The 17,471-nt window shown below is 40.2% G+C and overlaps 1 protein-coding gene across 1 annotated transcript in view; it reads right to left on the reverse strand.

The window, feature by feature from the left end:
• Nucleotides 1-343: 343 nt before the first annotated feature.
• The window catches only part of LOC147009739 (CD9 antigen-like), a 31,237-nt gene continuing 14,109 nt past the window's right edge, over nt 344-17,471 (reverse strand). Inside the window, exons 3-10 of the mRNA XM_085860865.1 lie at nt 14,672-14,774; nt 9,992-10,089; nt 9,588-9,662; nt 5,499-5,600; nt 5,266-5,364; nt 2,053-2,136; nt 1,141-1,222; nt 344-680 (exon numbers count right to left, since the gene is read on the reverse strand). Coding sequence (XP_085716991.1) covers nt 1,157-1,222; nt 2,053-2,136; nt 5,266-5,364; nt 5,499-5,600; nt 9,588-9,662; nt 9,992-10,089; nt 14,672-14,774 — 627 coding nt within the window. The 3' untranslated portion in view covers nt 344-680; nt 1,141-1,156. The remainder of the gene's footprint in view (nt 681-1,140; nt 1,223-2,052; nt 2,137-5,265; nt 5,365-5,498; nt 5,601-9,587; nt 9,663-9,991; nt 10,090-14,671; nt 14,775-17,471) is intronic.

Raw genomic sequence — 17,471 nt, forward strand, 5'->3', positions numbered from 1 at the left:
ATTTGAAAACTTACAAGTCAACAATCGAGCGATAAAAGATGAAAATGTACCTGGGTTCCACTCCCCCCCCAAAAGCTGTGATAAAACTCAAACATAAATCTTGAAACCAAAAACTTCCCTCAAGGAGATGGCAACAGCAAAATTTCACCCAAAATTGTAGTTATTCATTTAAGTGACTACAATCTTTTGCCATGGAGACCAGAAGCATCCTGTAGCCATCATAAACGTTAATGTCCAACATTAGAACGAATGCGATCACGAGCCGGAAGATTACTTCGTAACAAAGCAAAAGCAATGTGGGAAAGCCCTTTTGAACAACAAGGTGTGGTTGGGGAGGGGGGGGAAGAAAAGCACAAGACAAATACAACAGAAACAATCGAGGAGGGGGTAACTCTTCAAAATACATTGGAATTTTATTAATGTCTTCAACATTAGGCAAATAACAATTGCCCACAAGAAAAACTCCTTCCATACTGCCTCAGCTCTCCCTAAACACAAATGACCACTTCTGAAACATTTCCATATCAAAATCAGGAGCATAAATCTGCAAGGGAAATATATCAGTATAATACTAAAACAAAAAGCACAAATTTAACTCCAAGTGAAGGGTTGAAGAGGAATGATGCTCGAGCACGTAACGGAAGTCCGCTGTACATGATCCCAGGAAGGTTCCCAGACACCTAGAGATGAGACAAGAGGAAGTTAACCAAGAAACTGATCAAAATGGAAAAGGTAGAAAACTATGCAAACAGAGAAGGGATGGTGTGAGAATAAATGTGTCAGTTACTGGGAGCAAGTATCTAATAAATAAGATTCGTTGGATGTCTGTCCGCGTTATTTTGCAAGGACTGCTGGACCGACAACCACCAAATTTGGCACACAGACCAAGTCTGATCCGGGGTTGTCCTAAGTGCATTTTCATTCACAACCTCAGCATTTAAAGACCCCGAAGAACCATGAGACTTTTTTTTTCTTTAAACGTACTTGCAAGATTAGAATACATGCTTGGGAGATGACCCAAAGACCCTCAAGAACAATGAATTCCCCAAACACCCTTTAAGACCCTGAGCAATGCCGGCTTCTCCCGCTCGTTGGTAAAGAGCCCAGTGTGGAAGAAGAAATTCTGCAACAAATTCTCACCTTCAACCAATTGCTGTTAGATGTACTGTCGATTATTTCGGATGGCACAGCAGAGAGCCATGCTGAATATCATTCCAAAAATCTGAAAGGGAGGAGCAGAAAGGAATCATTACAAAGCAGTTTCTTCAAGTGAAGCAATATCATTTTGAAAAGTGAATGAGAGACCCCCCCTCTTTGGGGTTATAGCCTGATACGCAGGCACAAAATAAGGTGAAAAGGAATTGCTGCTGTTCACATCAGAAAGGAATGTTTTTTTTGGTGGGTTGGGGCCAGGGAGGAAAGGGGGGGTGGAGGTGGTTAACAAAATTTAGTGCACAGACAACCTTGATGCACGAACAACACAAAACTCATCCAGATTCTTAACCCTGGATGCAACCATGACAGCATGCTGAAAGCACAACCAAAACCACAATAAAACCAGGTGTTTCAAGCATGGGGAAAGTTCAAACATTTACACACCTGTCATCCGATACATTGTCATCACTGGTTTCCATTGTCGGGTTTAAACTAAATTTCAAATTAACATACGTTCTTTTAAATTAAAACCACTGACAAACCTTCCCAAAGAAGCAAAGTATGAATATTTTGATTCATCAATTTCAATTTATCAGTGCTGACAATATAGCTGTGTGGTAATGCATTTGACCGAGTTGTCGAGTCCAGGTTTGATTTCCAACTCAACAAGCAAGTCATGCTGAAGCTTTGCAGGACAAGCCCAAGTTTTAAAACAAATTGGCCATCGTTCAAAGGGATGTTAAGCAAGGTGTCAGGTCTGCTAGCATGGACATAAAAGAACCCACAATACCTTCAGAAAAACATTATACCATTGTGTGCTGGTATCCTTACCACATTCCTCCCCCCACCATTAATACAAGCAACACACAATCATAATGCCAATCGCACACTACTTACCATCATGACACCAATCCCAATACCAACAGCTGCGATGATGTAGACCTTCGAAGTGAGTATTTCATCGATTCTGGTGTGACAATCCTGAAAAGGTAGGGATCTTGGTGAGCCATTACCAAACAGTGCAGGGAAGAGATGGCATTACTTTGAGGGGGAAGGGTTTCCTCTCCAGCAAAATAATAAAAACTAGATGGGCACTCTGACATTGCAATGTCACTCGGTATGCCTCCACCCTCATCACAAGCAAATATCACCTGTCGCTTCACTGATGTGTGAGGGGGAGAGGAGAGGGAGAGGTAGGAGAGGGAGAGGTAGAGGAGAGGTAGAGGAGAGGCACACAGTACATACTGTACACAACTCAAAAACATCAAGAAACTTTCACCCTTGTTTTGGGGAATTTCAATCAACAATTTATAACAGCACTGCATGAGACATTTCAGAGAGATGTACATAAGCATTAATCTTTAGAAACAGCTGCATTTGACAGAAAAGAAAACAAACAAAACAATTTCCTTCCAATTTAGAAAACATGTTGCTCCAGCAAACAGCTCAGAAATCAGGTGTTAAATGTATTTTGCTTTGAAACTCAAAGAAATCGTATAACCTGTGAAAAGCAAACCCAAGTCATGAAAACAACGAATTGCTTTCAAAGCAAACAAACAAAGTCACAAAGAGAAAGGAAATCATGATCACTCATGCTGCTGAGGTTTAAAAAGTTAAAACCTCCACCTCATATCCTGGATGAAACTGCCACCACACAGTGCCCAAAACAAAGCATGCACACAGTCACTTTATAGATCAAGTTCTATATATATATATATATATATATATATATATATATATATATATATATATATATATATATATATATATATATATATATATATATATATATATATATATATATATATATATATATATATATATATATATATATATATATATATATATATATATATATATATATATATATATATATATATATATATATATATGAATATGAGGCCCCACGAGGAGGAGTGATTTAAGCAACATTTTTTAATATGATGATGATAGGGTAAGGGTTAAAATAGTGCTCTATGGCATCAACTCCAAAATGGCCGATGTGTCCCTAACATCACTCCTCCTCACGGCACCTCGTGTGTGTATATTATATATATATATATATATAAAAAATACACCCCCACCACAATCTTGAAGCAACTGCCAACTGTACATCCCAAGACTGGAGAGCACTCAAGTGACTTAAGCATTAAAGCAAGCACTCCAATAAAATGGTTTACAAGGAACAGCTGGCTTGGCAAGCAATAGCAAAGAAAAATTTTTTTTTTACATTTCCAGATCGAGTTTAGCCCACATGATCCGATCCTCCAAGCTCGTTACATTTCCATTATAGTTTAGACTGAAAGAGTAGATCATGCAAAATCACATCATAATGCATGAAATAGCTCCCAGCTCATTTGAAAATGACAGCACTTAAGTGATATATACAGCAATTGGTAGGTATAAAGATGAGGCATCCAATGATACAAGTGACAAAAGTGGGGGGGGGGGGGACATTTTGAGCACTTTGTCATTAAACCGTTGAGGCCTGCTCCAACTGAAAGCATTGATGAGCAAGCCAAACAAAATGGTGAATCAAGACCCTAGCAAGGTAACTCAAAGGATATAATTAAATGAGGCCGTCAATCTTCAAAAGTGGCGTTTCAATTAACGAAAACTCAATTTTAACTCATGCACTTCCTTGGAGTTCCTTTAGTATGCATGCAGTTTCATGGTTTTGGCAGTATGGAGAAGACATGCACACACAATTATAGATAATACACAATTGTACCAAGTGTGTACCATATCCCTGTGTCATAAGAGGCGACCAGGGTTGCGTCAGGAAGGGCATCCCGCGTAAAACATGTGCCAAATCTCTATGCGGATCATAGGGATGATCCGCTGTGGCGACCCCTAACGGGAGCAGCCAAAAGAAGAAGACAATTGTACCAAGTTTGATTTAAATCCCTGAACCCAGATTCCAATTATTAAATAATTTTGGCTGCCAGACGATGCTTCCAATCAGGTTGAAATTTAAAGCATACATTCTACGTGACCACGAGATCATAACTGACATTTGACAGATTGATAAAGCGGTTCAAGATAATTTTAAGATTTCTGTTCAATCCAATATGGCTGCCACACCATGTGACCTATGAATTATTCATGAACAGCCCAGTATCCAATGATTGGGGAACATGTGGGTAAAATTCCCTTCAAACTGTTCAGCCATTTCAAAGAAGATTTTGAAGGTTTTTCATGTGAAAAACAATATGGCTGCCAAACCATGTGACCATCAATTTATTTATTTTTCTTCCCATGAAGTAGTTTCAGATATAGAGGTCCAAAGTTTATTTTCCAACATGACTACCACAATGGGTGACCTATGACATCTATCATTACAACATTCGACAAGTAGTTGCACCGATGGTGAAAATTTCCAATCAGCTCAGCGGTTGCAGAGAAAACAAATTTGGCGTGGACAGATGTACATACATCCAGCCAACCCAAAGACAATGCCTCTGGTGACATCAGTGGAGGTATTTAAAAAAAAAAAAAAAAATCCATGAGGCTAAAGTGACAATGGTGTCCTCTATAAACCATCAGATTGGCAAAACCCAATTATGATTGGCATAAGCATAAATAATTATGCAGATTGGCATAACCAGCTGCAATTAATTTTTTTCAGAAGTCAACTGTGGTGGTATAATAACTACAACAGCACTCGGTCGAGCAAATACCTCTGCCAGGCCAAACAGTTCACATTTTGTATCCCACTAGTTGGCCGCATCGGGATCCAGACCTCAACCAAAATTTAATCGCCTTATTCTTGTCACCTATCCAACTCTATCAACCAGGTAGTGATAATCCATCATTACCAAATAAATCCACAACCTTTTGAGACATCATGCTACATTTTTGGCACCATTTCTCAATAGTAAAGAATTAAAAATATCCATCTTCATAAAAATCTAATCATTTTGTCCTTGTCAAACACCCAACCTGTCCACAACTCAAGATATCCTACACACAAAGACGAGTGAAAACAACCTCTGTCCATCACATATGGTGGGGGTAATAATCCAAACAGGAACAATAGGCTTCCCACTTGTCAACTTTGAAGCCTATAAATCAAAACTGCAACGTGGGGGACTGAGATAAACAACTCACCTTTGAGGGGTTTGTTAAGCTATCCACAATGCCACTTGGACAAACATTACTGAAGGCAGCGACGGCACCACTTAGGACATTGGAACCACAACAGTCCAGCTGCAGGGAAAAAAGAGGAAGAAGACGAAGGAAAAAAAGTCAAGAAACATATTTGCAAGGGACAATTTTCAGATGGGGTATAGAGGTGAGATGGAGAATAGAACGTTTGAAAAAATAAATAAATAAAAACGTACCGCCTTATGCAGCGTAAGTAATGCCATCTTGGAAGATTCAGATTGCGATTTCTGGAATTCGTTATAGCTGGCGTCATAAAAGATTTTCAGCTCTTTGGGGATCTGAACAAAAACAAAAAGTTCGCATGATGGCATCATTTTTAGCTCGCCTGTTCGAAGAACAGAGCTATAGCGATACACCTGGCGTGAGCGTGAAAATGTTAAAGTTTTTGATGCAAGTTATTTCCTTTATCAACCACACTTTTTTACTGATTACAATATACAAATACATATATTACTTTAAAATTATTGGGATCAGACTTCACTGCAATGCTTTATAAAAATTATTAGACTAGCGTTTTAAAAACGATAAATGTATAAACAGGCGAGTATTGGGTGGCTGACACTACAATCGAGAGAAAAGTTCAATACATGGGTGCAATCTCTTATGGACGTTAAAAATATAAAATTGCAAACCGCATTGCTATGAATGCACAAGCAGAATTAATCGAAACAAAGCACCAAAGGTAGGAGCAGAACAACTATATTTTCAATCTTAAGTTCAATTTAAAGACTAAGAAATAAAGCCAAAGTTTCATTTTTTTTTGTTTTGCTGGCAAATACTCAAATGTTTCTCCTGTTGAAATCAACTTCAATACTTCTCTTGCATTGAAGGAAATGCATACATTCGTGTAGCTTGAAATTGTAATTCTTTGTTTTGTTTTTTGAATCAACATGGAAGAAGCAAGAACAAAAATACATAAATGTTTAACTGCATTTTTCAGCAACCACCCAAACATTCAAAAGATGGCATACCTAGCCCTTTCATGAGCCTTGACTGTATAAAAAAAGAAGTTTGCAATTGATGTTCCGGTAATGAAAGGGCACAAAAGCTCAGACCCAGCCCCTAAAAGTAATCGTTCTAAATAAAACTAGAACTACGTTGTCGATGACACACCATCGCATATTCCCGCACTCACTGCTTTGTCCCAGTAACGCTAGGTGAAATTTTATCTTGCAAAATGGATTGACTATTCTTTTCTATTTGATGTGCTTTATGACCAAAGACTTGCTATGTTTACTAAATTAGAAGTCATTGCAGCATGTCAACATTAATTTAACACTGTCCAGCAATATAGAACTGTTAATCAATTTAATCATAGGAATGAACTGTGTATAATATTAATTAGATAAATACAGTAAAACCTGTGACTGTCACTCATGGGGGCCACATAAGTAAGTTCTTTATAAAAGAATTTACCATGTACAATGGTAAATACACTAAAAAAAAAAAAAAAGCTATGACAATTTTATTTTAATCGACCCCCATGACCAACCCCATAATATGGCCCCGAGAGGTCATATCAAAAATCCGAAAGTGTTGTGCACTTCCATACATTTATCTACTATGTCCCAAAGTTTCAAGTTACTATTTCAAACGGTGTCGGAGTTTCAGGGTATGACGTATGGCGGAGACAATCAATATTCCCGCTTTTCTTCGAAAGCATGGGAATAATAAAATCAAAAAAATTTCCCCCAAACCACAAATGTTCCATGAAAATTGCAGCACGAAGCCACAGGAATTTAACCTGATATTTTCCCTCAATAGATGAGTGAAACTTTATGGAACAGACTTCCTTGGATACAACAATAGTTTCATTTTCAAAACTATCACCCCCGATAAACGATAAAACCAAACATACTCATTGGCAATGCAAGATAGCCCAGAGGTAGGTGCACTCAGCTGAGCATTCTTGCCTAGATTTGATGCCTCCTTGCCCAATAATATACTGATATTTGAGATTGTCAATTCTCACCACCACACAATGCAATAATTTTCTCTACATTTATCCAGGCAGAGCATTTTCACAATGCCAGGGAAACGATCCTTCACAAAATCATTGGAGTATATGGTTTTTAAAATTGCCAGTTTGAAACAGAACGCAACGGGCTCCGACAATATTGTCAGCATCGTTTAATATTATTCAGGCTCCTGCTACCAAAGAAAACCTTTGTTAATTTCCGTACCGAGTCTGTGCTTGCCCCCACAAGTTGTTGTCGGTAAAATATGCTTTCGTGTCATAATGCCTCTTGAGATTGTACCCCTTGAAACCCATGATGCTCTGAGCATATCAAACAGGAAAGAACCTTTGTGCAACAACATACTCCATATATTGGACCAAATGGGTGACGCCTCAAAACAAATAGCACGAGGCGATGGCAAGACCGCATGCGATTGAGTAAGATCGCCACATGGTGAGAGTATGGCATGGGCCGCAAATAGTTTAAGCACTCCACCCGCACATCACGAGATGCGTGCGTCCTTGCAGGCTGCCCATGCCTACCATGTACGAATGTGACACACAAAGTGTTTTGCAAAAGTTGTGCATTTTTCCAAAAATGTCCGCTGTTGGTAAATGTAACGGCAACATTAAAAATTACCCCCGGTTGGGGGTGACGGTCATCTCTGAAGTTCTGTATATATGTGGATCTCTGATCAGCATAGAATGGCTTCGATGTAGTCTTGTTTTTTGGTTCAACGTACAGACGAAAGCCCGGGAGTAAAAAGGATAGAAAACCTCAGAAATCAAATTACAAATTCGAACTAGAACTACGTTGTCGATGGCACACCATCGCATATTCTCGTGTGCACTGCTTTGTCCCATCAACGCTAGGTGAAATTTTATCTTGCAAAATGGATCGACTATTCTTTTCTATTTGATGTGCTTTATGACCAAAGACTTACTATGTTTACTAAATTAGAAGTCATTGCAAGCATGTCAACATTTCATGAAACATTATTTTAACACTGTCCAGCAATATAGAACTGTGCATCAATTTAATCATAGGAATGAACTGTGGATAATATTAATTATTCATAATCAATTAGATAAATACAGAAAAACCTGTGACTGTCACTCATGGGGGCCACATAAGTAAGTTCTTTATAAAATAATTTACCATGTACAATGGTAAATACACTTAAAAAAAATCTGACAGTGTTGTGCACTTCCCCATACATATATCAACTATGTCCAAAAGTTTCAAGTTCCTATCTCAAACGGTGTAGGAGGAGCTATTTTGACCCCCTATCCACCAAGCACCCCCTACCCCCCCCCCAAGCACCCTCTGATCATCATGTGTTTAAATGTACAACTCATGAATGTGTTTGATTTAAAAAGCTACAAGCCAATTTTTTTTTTCTTTTTTAATCGACCCCCATGACCCCAACCCCTCTGGCCCGGCCCCTAGGGGTCATATCAGAAATCCGAAAGTGTTGTGCACTTCCCCATACATATATCTACTATGTGCCAAAGTTTCAAGTTCCTATTTCAAACGGTGTAGGAGTTACAGGGTAAGACGGATGGATGGACGGACGGACGGACTGCGGAGACAATCACAATATTCCCGCTTTTCTTCGAAAGTGCGGGAATAAAAATACGACCCGACCAGATATTGTACCCTTTCATAATCCGTTAGAAATTCCGCCGAGATCGGATAATAAATTGCAAAGATAATGTTGAAATTAGCTGATTTTTCAACTTTGGAGTGACGTTGACATCGACCTTCAATCGTGTCTAAAGTCATACCGTTGTGCATCACTCAGACTCCTACCTACATACCAAGTTTCATCAAGATCGGGCGAATTTTTTTTCACCGTATCAGACAATTTTTCCAACTTTGAAGACACGCGACTCGATAACCAGGACGAATTTCAAAAAACCGGCCCGACCAAATTTAGATATTGTTCCATATCAGAATCCGAAGGAATTTCGAAGATCGGATCATAAATGGCAGAGGAGATAGATCTTGAAATTGGACGATTCACAACTTTGGAGTGACCTTGACCTTCAATCGGGTCAAAGGTCATACTGTCGTGCATCCCTCAGACATCAACTCACATACCAAATAAAGAAAAAAATGGGTACGGACGGACGTACATAGAGACTGGTTTTATTCGATGACCTAAAAAAACCCTATCCCAGAATTAAAATTTACAAATAGAAGGACCTCCCATGATTAAACAGCAAAGGCAGAAGTGTGTTGGGGTGGGGGTTAGGAGTTCAGCACAAATATTTTAAAATATATATTTTTCAGGTAAAGACAAACCTGCTCTTTATGCAGCACAGCCCAAATTCCAGCGGCAATTTCTGCTGCAAACACTACGAGTAGGCAGATGAAGAACTGAAAGAAATTGAAACTGGCATCAGAGAATTTATTCAAGATGCAACAAAAGATTGAACATTAAAACAGTTTTGGACAAAATAGGCCATTGAGGCAAAAACGACTTGAAATAAAGTTCATAATAAAAGTGCAATGACAATTGTGAAATCAGCAAACACCGATTAGCAATAAACACTGCAAAGAACCAGCTACACAAAAATCTGAGCTACAGAAATGAAAGAGGCAGAACACACCAGATCAATTAATAAATAATAATAAGAAAAATTAAATACGAATTTGCTCTACAAAGTGTCTGAAGGTTAAGCGAGATGTTGCATAGCAAGACTGACCGATCCCAACATGCACTGAGACTCCTGGATTGCTCCACAACAGCCGAGGAACCCCATGAACATCATGAGTGCACCAATTCCAATCAGGATGTACACACCTGACAAAAGGCAGTCATACAAAACAATTGACAACAGGATTAGCAGGAACATATCATTTTGCTGTTGAAAATTACATTTTGAAATTAGGGCACTCGGGAGAGTGCATACCTCCACCACGAGAACATATCAGGACCGATAATTTTTAGAAAGTTACGAATTTGGAAGCCTTGTGCACACAGACAGACAGACAGCCGTCCCCATAGCTTAGTTATTTCGATAAGCATGTGTTTCTAGTTAGAATCCATCCCCTATGTCTAATGGGAATTAAATGTTCATGTGCTGCGAAGTTATTTTATAGATAGGATTTTTTACACTTACTACAACGATATCTGCCTTCACTTCCTTCACCAGCACCATTGCACACGTGTGTGTCAGCACGTACATGGGCGGAGTTCACGAGGACCTGACATCTCTCTCGCCCAATCCGGGGATGCGAGCGAGGTTGCCGACGGTCAGCCAATGAGCGAAGCCCACGCAGGACCACATTACTCTCCTTGAGGGGCGATCCGTCGCGACGGCCTAATTTTTGTGTTTTCTTCATTAGTTTAGCACGGTGCATGTTGAGAAGTAGCGAGGGTAAATTGTGCATTTGGACCGACCGACCTCGGTAACCATCCGTTCGGGTTACGCACGGTTCGAGCACGCTAACGGCTCGTTCCGCTCGAGCTCCGCCGAGGGTGAATTTCCCCGGTAGTTTGGACGACGTGGGTATTTAGGTAAATTGAAATTGGCAATCGACCCCATTGGCGATCTTCGGTCCGATAAGGGACCCGTCGGCTCCAGAGTTATCTGGGGTGACGATCTAGATTACCAATGTTCGGTTGAGCAGACTACTGCTCCATCGAGCAGTTATGCTCGTCGCCGATACCCGGTCCACAACAATATCATGCGATACATTTTTGGCCCCATCTTTCAATGGTGAGGACCAACTAAAAAAATAATAATTAAATTCTCGCATCCGTATCTTCACCAAAATAGAGTCCATTCTTCCCTCAATGGTGAAGAATCATTTAATAAATTTTTGTCGCCGAATACGGATCTTCAAAATCTAATCAGCTCGTCCTGTCCCACATCCAACCTGCCCACTAAATTTCATCCGAATCCGTTCACAACTTTTTCATATATCCTGTACAGAGACAGAGATAGGGGTGAAAACAACCTCCTTCCACCTTCAATGGCAGAAGTAAAAAAAATTAACATTTCTATATATTATATATATACATATTTATTTTTAAAGTTAATTCAACAGTTTCATTGGAATGCTTCAGCCACTTGGCAGGCGCTCTACAAGCTCCCACGGTGATACCGTGGCTCGGTTCTGCGTGGGGACACCTCCAGAGTTGGGAAGGCAAATTGGATGAGAATGAGGAAAGCAACAGGACAAGTGAACTGCGAGTTCATGACAGAATCGCAAAAACGTTTTCAGTGGCGACAAAGCAATAATTTCCCACATGAGGGCAGGATAGCCGAGAGGTACGCACGCTCACCCCAAGATGTCTCGCCTGGGTTTGAATCTCAACCAGGCTATAAAATGTCATCCCGGCGTTTCACAGACGGTGATTAATCGATGTGTGCACAGTCTCTCGGGTGGAAGTTAAACTGGGCGTCACATCTGACGTAATTTCTGTCCCCTCCTCCCTCTCTCAAACAGGCTTTCGGTCCAATGGTGAGAGGGGAGGGGTATTATGCATCATGGGTGATGCACATACAGAAAGTGTGGAAGCCTGGAATCAGCTTTGGAGAGCTGCAAACTTTGCCCATGCTACTGCGCTCGAGCCGTGCAGGTTGACAGGAGACCAACAGGTTTCTGGATTTTAAACTCCTGCATGGACCATGTTATCTTCCAAAGCCGATTAATTTAAATAAATTAGATTAGTCAGTCGTCAAGCTCAATAATGGGTACAGCAAAGGGACCACTCCCTACTCTGAAAAACAAAAAACGGGCAGAATGGAAGGCATCAGAGAGAATTGAACACTGTACTGCCATCCTACCAGTACCTTTCCAAAAGGATTGGCAATATGGTACACAGCATAGATTGATGTAGCCCACTTGCTTCACATCACATATCATAAACAAGGATGCAAGGGCAGCCCACAATGGCACCTTTAAAATGGGATGCACAGATTTTACATTAAAAAAATTGTAAAAGGTTGTAGAGGTAAGAGGTAAGTTTATATACTGAAACAAAAAAAAAAAAAAAAAAAAAAAAAAAAAAAAAAAAAAAAAACTTACCACTTGTTTGAAATGTAATAAAATTGAAAGTTCAAAATAAAACAAACCAACAATTGCTAATTGAAACATTGGCATTTTATTGATGACATGTCAAGTTTTTGACCAAGATACACCATCTCATAAGTTTGTTCTACAGTACAAAACAGCAGAAGGTGCAATGTCAGTCCCCTTTCAATAGCATGTGTGGCCACCATTGTTTTGGATACAGGCATCGTCGGCACCTACTGCCTACCAGTCTTTGGATGGATTGCTGCTGGATTCTGTCGCACTCAGTCCTCAATGTCTGAAGCCATCTGACTTGGGACCATCTGCCTGTCCTGCCTTATGTGACTCTTGGCCTCCTGATCGAGGTCTGTCATCTGCAGAGTTGTGGAGGGTGGCTCTGTCCACCAGGGCCGATATAGTCTGGTGTGAACAGCCAAGGCAACATGCCACCTCATGGTAGCTCAATCCACCTTGCAGTATGCCCAAGGCACACTGCCGTTGATCCCTTGACAATCGTGGCATGTTGATTGAAATGCCCATTTTGCACTGGCCTTTTTAAAGCCAATATCAAGACATCACGTGCAGCTCATTAAAATCATCTCGTACCCCTTGGCTAATCACTGACAGTCAAAACGGCTGTTCAACAGCTGTGCTATGAAGTGACCATTGAAGGTTCAAGTGACCATCCGTGACAGTTTTGTCTGACAGTGAGGACACTATTGTCCACAAATAAGTTCACACATTTACTACATGGTGTTATTGTTGATATTTGAAGGTTTAAAAGGTGGTAAGTTTTTGAGTTTCAGTATATTTAAAAATAAAAATTAAAAACAATTCAAGGTGATAGACAAGTCAGCAGTGGAAATGGTAAAATATTATGGAAATGGCTCAAGGGGTGAAAGTGGAATAGTTATTGCATGGTGCACGTCAGCAAAAATGGGATGCAATTAGCGAGCTTGTGTTGCATTTCGAAGCTGCCTCCCTTAAATCAGCATGCGTCGCAGACGAGCCTTTACCCTACATACACAAACTACAGTGCTCAAGCATACAATTCAATTGAAATAAAATAAAGATTTTAAATGTCATAAAAAGACTTCTGGAGTTTAGTGCCATTGATGTAGTTCTCCACACCTCATTTAACCCTCATCCTACCAATGGATATTTTTGACTCAATTATGGTTTCATGTGTTATTCCTATATTGGTTTAATATTTCATGTGTTACCAATTCCTACACACACACACACAAAGTTTTGCGATCCCACTTTGCTGCAGAGTGAAGCAAATTCTTTCTGGGGTCCAAAAAGACCCCGGTTTTCATTCATTGTGTACAAATTTTGTGCGCACATATATACAATCGAGCAAGTAATCATTAATCTTACTATAATTCACCGTTTGTCCGTCTGTTCCCCTGTTCCCAGGTACCGCAAAAACGGCTGAATCGATCGCAACCATTTTTTTGGGTGTGTAATCCTGGGACCCCTTGGAGTAAAATAGGCATAAATATAACATGACCCCCTTGACGGCTCCCATAGGGAGTGGGTGCTTCCAGTAATAATAATTCTATGCTCGTTTACTTCATCACAAAAACATCCAATCAAAACAACTGTTTCCTTATCGATGCAAAAACTTCAGATTGATATTTAGTGCTTCTGAGTTAGGGTCTTGAAGTACCCAGTTGGTGAGATTCAGTTGTAAATACGTTTGTAGGACGAGGGTTATGTCCAATACAAGTATGCAAAACTGGAAGTTTTTTGGAAGCAGTAGCAAGGCGATTTGTGTTCTCGTACATAAAACAATTGAAACTATTGTAAAAAAGTCCTATTTATAAAAAATAAAATAAAAATAATAATATTCCAGACGTTTACTGCCATTGATGAAGGCTTATACACCACCTTATTTCACACATTATTTTAGTTTTGTGCCCATTTTTGTCCTTTATTACATCCACTAAAACAGTAATTTGTTTGGTGTCATTTTCAATTTTGTATGACTACCAGACAGGCAGAGTAAAACAATTTTCACTGTGCACGTGTGTTCGGGACTACTTCAGAGTCAAAGTACTGCTAAACTGCAGGTTTGTTTTCTCAATTTGTGTTCAAAATAAAACATTCAATTGAAATAAAGTTGTTCTCGATCAGACAGTAGTGAACCAATTGCTGAACCCCACTTTACACTTGGCATGTGAGGTGATATGTTCCAAATCTCCTGACTACGAGCAGAAGAAGATCGTGGCACAATTAGATGAGCTCAGCAAGCGAGGCACAATGGAAAGAAAAATAAAATAAACACTGCTTAACTGTAGAAAAAAAAAAAACAAAAAAAAAAACAAATAGCAATGGCAAGTTAAAGTAGCTTTGCTCACCAATGTAGAAGGTTGAAGGTGCATCATCCAAATTGAACATGTCCTTGGTTTGGTTGTCAAAACGGAGCCATAAGCCAATGCCCAACACAGCAGCACCGGCAAGCTGCACAAAGGAAACAAGAAATGAAATACGTACAAAAGAAAAACCATAAAGTTTGCAACTTCAATCTGTGGCTAACATGAAAACCATTGGAATAATATGATAATTCATCAGTCATCATACATCAATATAACCGATTCAGGTTTTATAAAATTTAACTTTTACATGTAATGGGCATGTTTTTCTGAGCACATCATATCTATTCCAGGCCAATTTTACTCTCGATCCAACGGTTAGCTCTCAGCCACCAAAACGATGACAAGTATGGAAAATCTCTGCACCTTTTGGTGAGATGAGCATAAACTGCTAGTCTCATTCTGCAAATCGGTCCAGCAAGTGGCAAAAACAGAGAAGCCCAAGGTGCAACAAGTCCACCTGTAGTGAGACATCGATCTGTGCTTTGGCTGGTTGGAGGACACATTATGCAAAAAGGTTTAATCAAGCACAGCGTTGGCTGGAAAAGCTCAAAAACACAAGAAAGCTGCATGCCACGCTGCATACAAATGCAGAGTTTGCCAAGGAATTGAAGGACAAGAAAAGGCTTGGTGCAGCGGAGCGTGCCCAGGCAGTGCCGGTCTTTGTAGGCGGGCCAAGATTTATGCTCTACCCAAGGTGTCACAGCTGATGGAAATCCACAAGGTTTCAACTACAGCAATTTTTATAGCACAAGAGAATTGGAAAGAGCGATAAAGTCTGGGTGTTCCCAATGCTGGCAAATTAACCGGCACAGGTAGAAACATCTTTGGTGTGAACGAAAATAACTGCCATTTGTAGCAACTGGATGCCCTTCCCCTCATGTATGCATGTTTTTAAACATTGGCCTCCAGCATTGAGCACCATGTGATGGATGGAGGAGAGGAAAAAAAAATACAATAAAACCCAGCAAATGCAAGGACTTCCTCAAAATGTAGGTCAGACCAACAGCAACAACCAAAACAACTGTCAAATGTCAAGGATAAGGCTGGAGGGAGGGGGGGTGGTGGAGGGAGCAGACTGACAAAGACAGGATAATTCCACTTGATTTTAGGGAATGATGTCAATCTGGACTATTTGCGACCACAAAGAAAATGGAAGCATCAAACAAGAAGGGCACTCGGAAGATCGCATGTACCTCCGCCACATAATACCTTATTCACGAGAACATATCGGGCCCAATACATTTTTGAAATATCATGCTATACAGTATGAAATCGGTTTTGGGCCCATCTCTCAATGATGAAGAATCGCATAAAAAAAATTCTAGTAGTCGGATCCAGATCTTCACCAAAATCTAATCAGTTAGTCCTGGTCACAAACCGAACCTTCATCCGTATCCATTTCAAATAAAATTTCTACAAAATTTCATCCGTATCCGTCCACAACTTTTTGAGATATCCTGAACAGAAACGGACGGGGAACATAACCTCCTTCACCTTTGGTGGCAGAGGTCAACACATACCTCCACCCCAACGATTTTCTGCATTATACTGGAGAGTTTTAAAATGAACCAACATTTCCTCTGTCAAACGATTTGATGAAAAAAACCTTGTGGGGGTGCCTCCCACTGACATGGCAAGCTTGGTGATTTATTTAATGGACGTCTGCAATTGGAACGACGATAGTGCATCATTACCAAGTAAAGGCAACAAACTTCGAGAAAACAAATCTTGTTCCAGCTATTATTTACATGCGAGAGACTATCTGGTTTGGGTGCTTCTCAACCCCTTTGTGCCTGGTAGTAATAGATCAGCATTCCAAAACAGTGCAGGAAACTTTTCTTCAAAAATGAAAGTTGGACGTGTGACCAGGCACATTAGTCATCCAGTTCTCTGTAAATAGAATTTCCAGGAAACCATTTTCTTTAGTTGGGCTACATACACAACATGGACAAAAGTGTGTGGACACCTGCTCATCAAACACCTCATTCCAAAATCATGGGCATCAATATGGAGTTGGTCCCTCTTTTGCTGCAAAAAACAGCCTCCACTCTTCTGGGAAGGCTTTCCACTCGATGTTAGAACATTGCTGCTGGGATTTGCTTCCATTCAGCCACAAGAGCATTAGTGAGGTCGGGTCGGCACTGATGTTGGATGATTAGGTCTGGCTCGCAGTCATCGCTCCAATTCATCCCAAAGGTGTTCGATGGGGTTGAGGTCAGAGCTATGTGCAGGCCAATCAAGTTCTTCCACACAGATCGACAAACCATTTCTGTATGGACCTCACTTTGTCATGCTGAAACAGGAAAGGGCCTTCCCCAAACTGTTGCCACAAATATGGAAGCACAGAATCATCCAGAATGTCATTGTATGCTGTGGCGTTAATATTTCCCTTCAGTGAAAATAAGGGGCAGAGTCCAAATCATGAAAAAAAAGAGAACCAGAGCATTATTCCTCCACCAAACTTTACAGTTGGCACTATACATTCAGGCAGGTAGCATTCTCCTGTCACCCAGATTCGTCTGTCCAGACTGCCAAATGGTGAAGCATGATTCATCACTCCAGAGAACATGTTTCCACTGCTCCAGAGTCCAATGGCGGTGAGCTTTACACCACTCCAGCCGATGTCAAGCATTGCACATGGTGATCTTAGGCTTGTGTGCAGCTGCTTGGCCATGGAAACCCATTTCATGAAGCTCTCAATGAACAATGCGTGCGCTGACGTTGCTTCCAGCAAGTCAGTATAGAACTTGGTAGTGAATGCTGCAACCAACAGATGACTTTT

The sequence above is a fragment of the Eptatretus burgeri genome, chromosome 17, assembly GCF_056783735.1.
Source record: "Eptatretus burgeri isolate ZD-2024b chromosome 17, Ebu_testis_v1, whole genome shotgun sequence".
NCBI classification, from domain to species: Eukaryota; Metazoa; Chordata; class Myxini; order Myxiniformes; family Myxinidae; genus Eptatretus; species Eptatretus burgeri.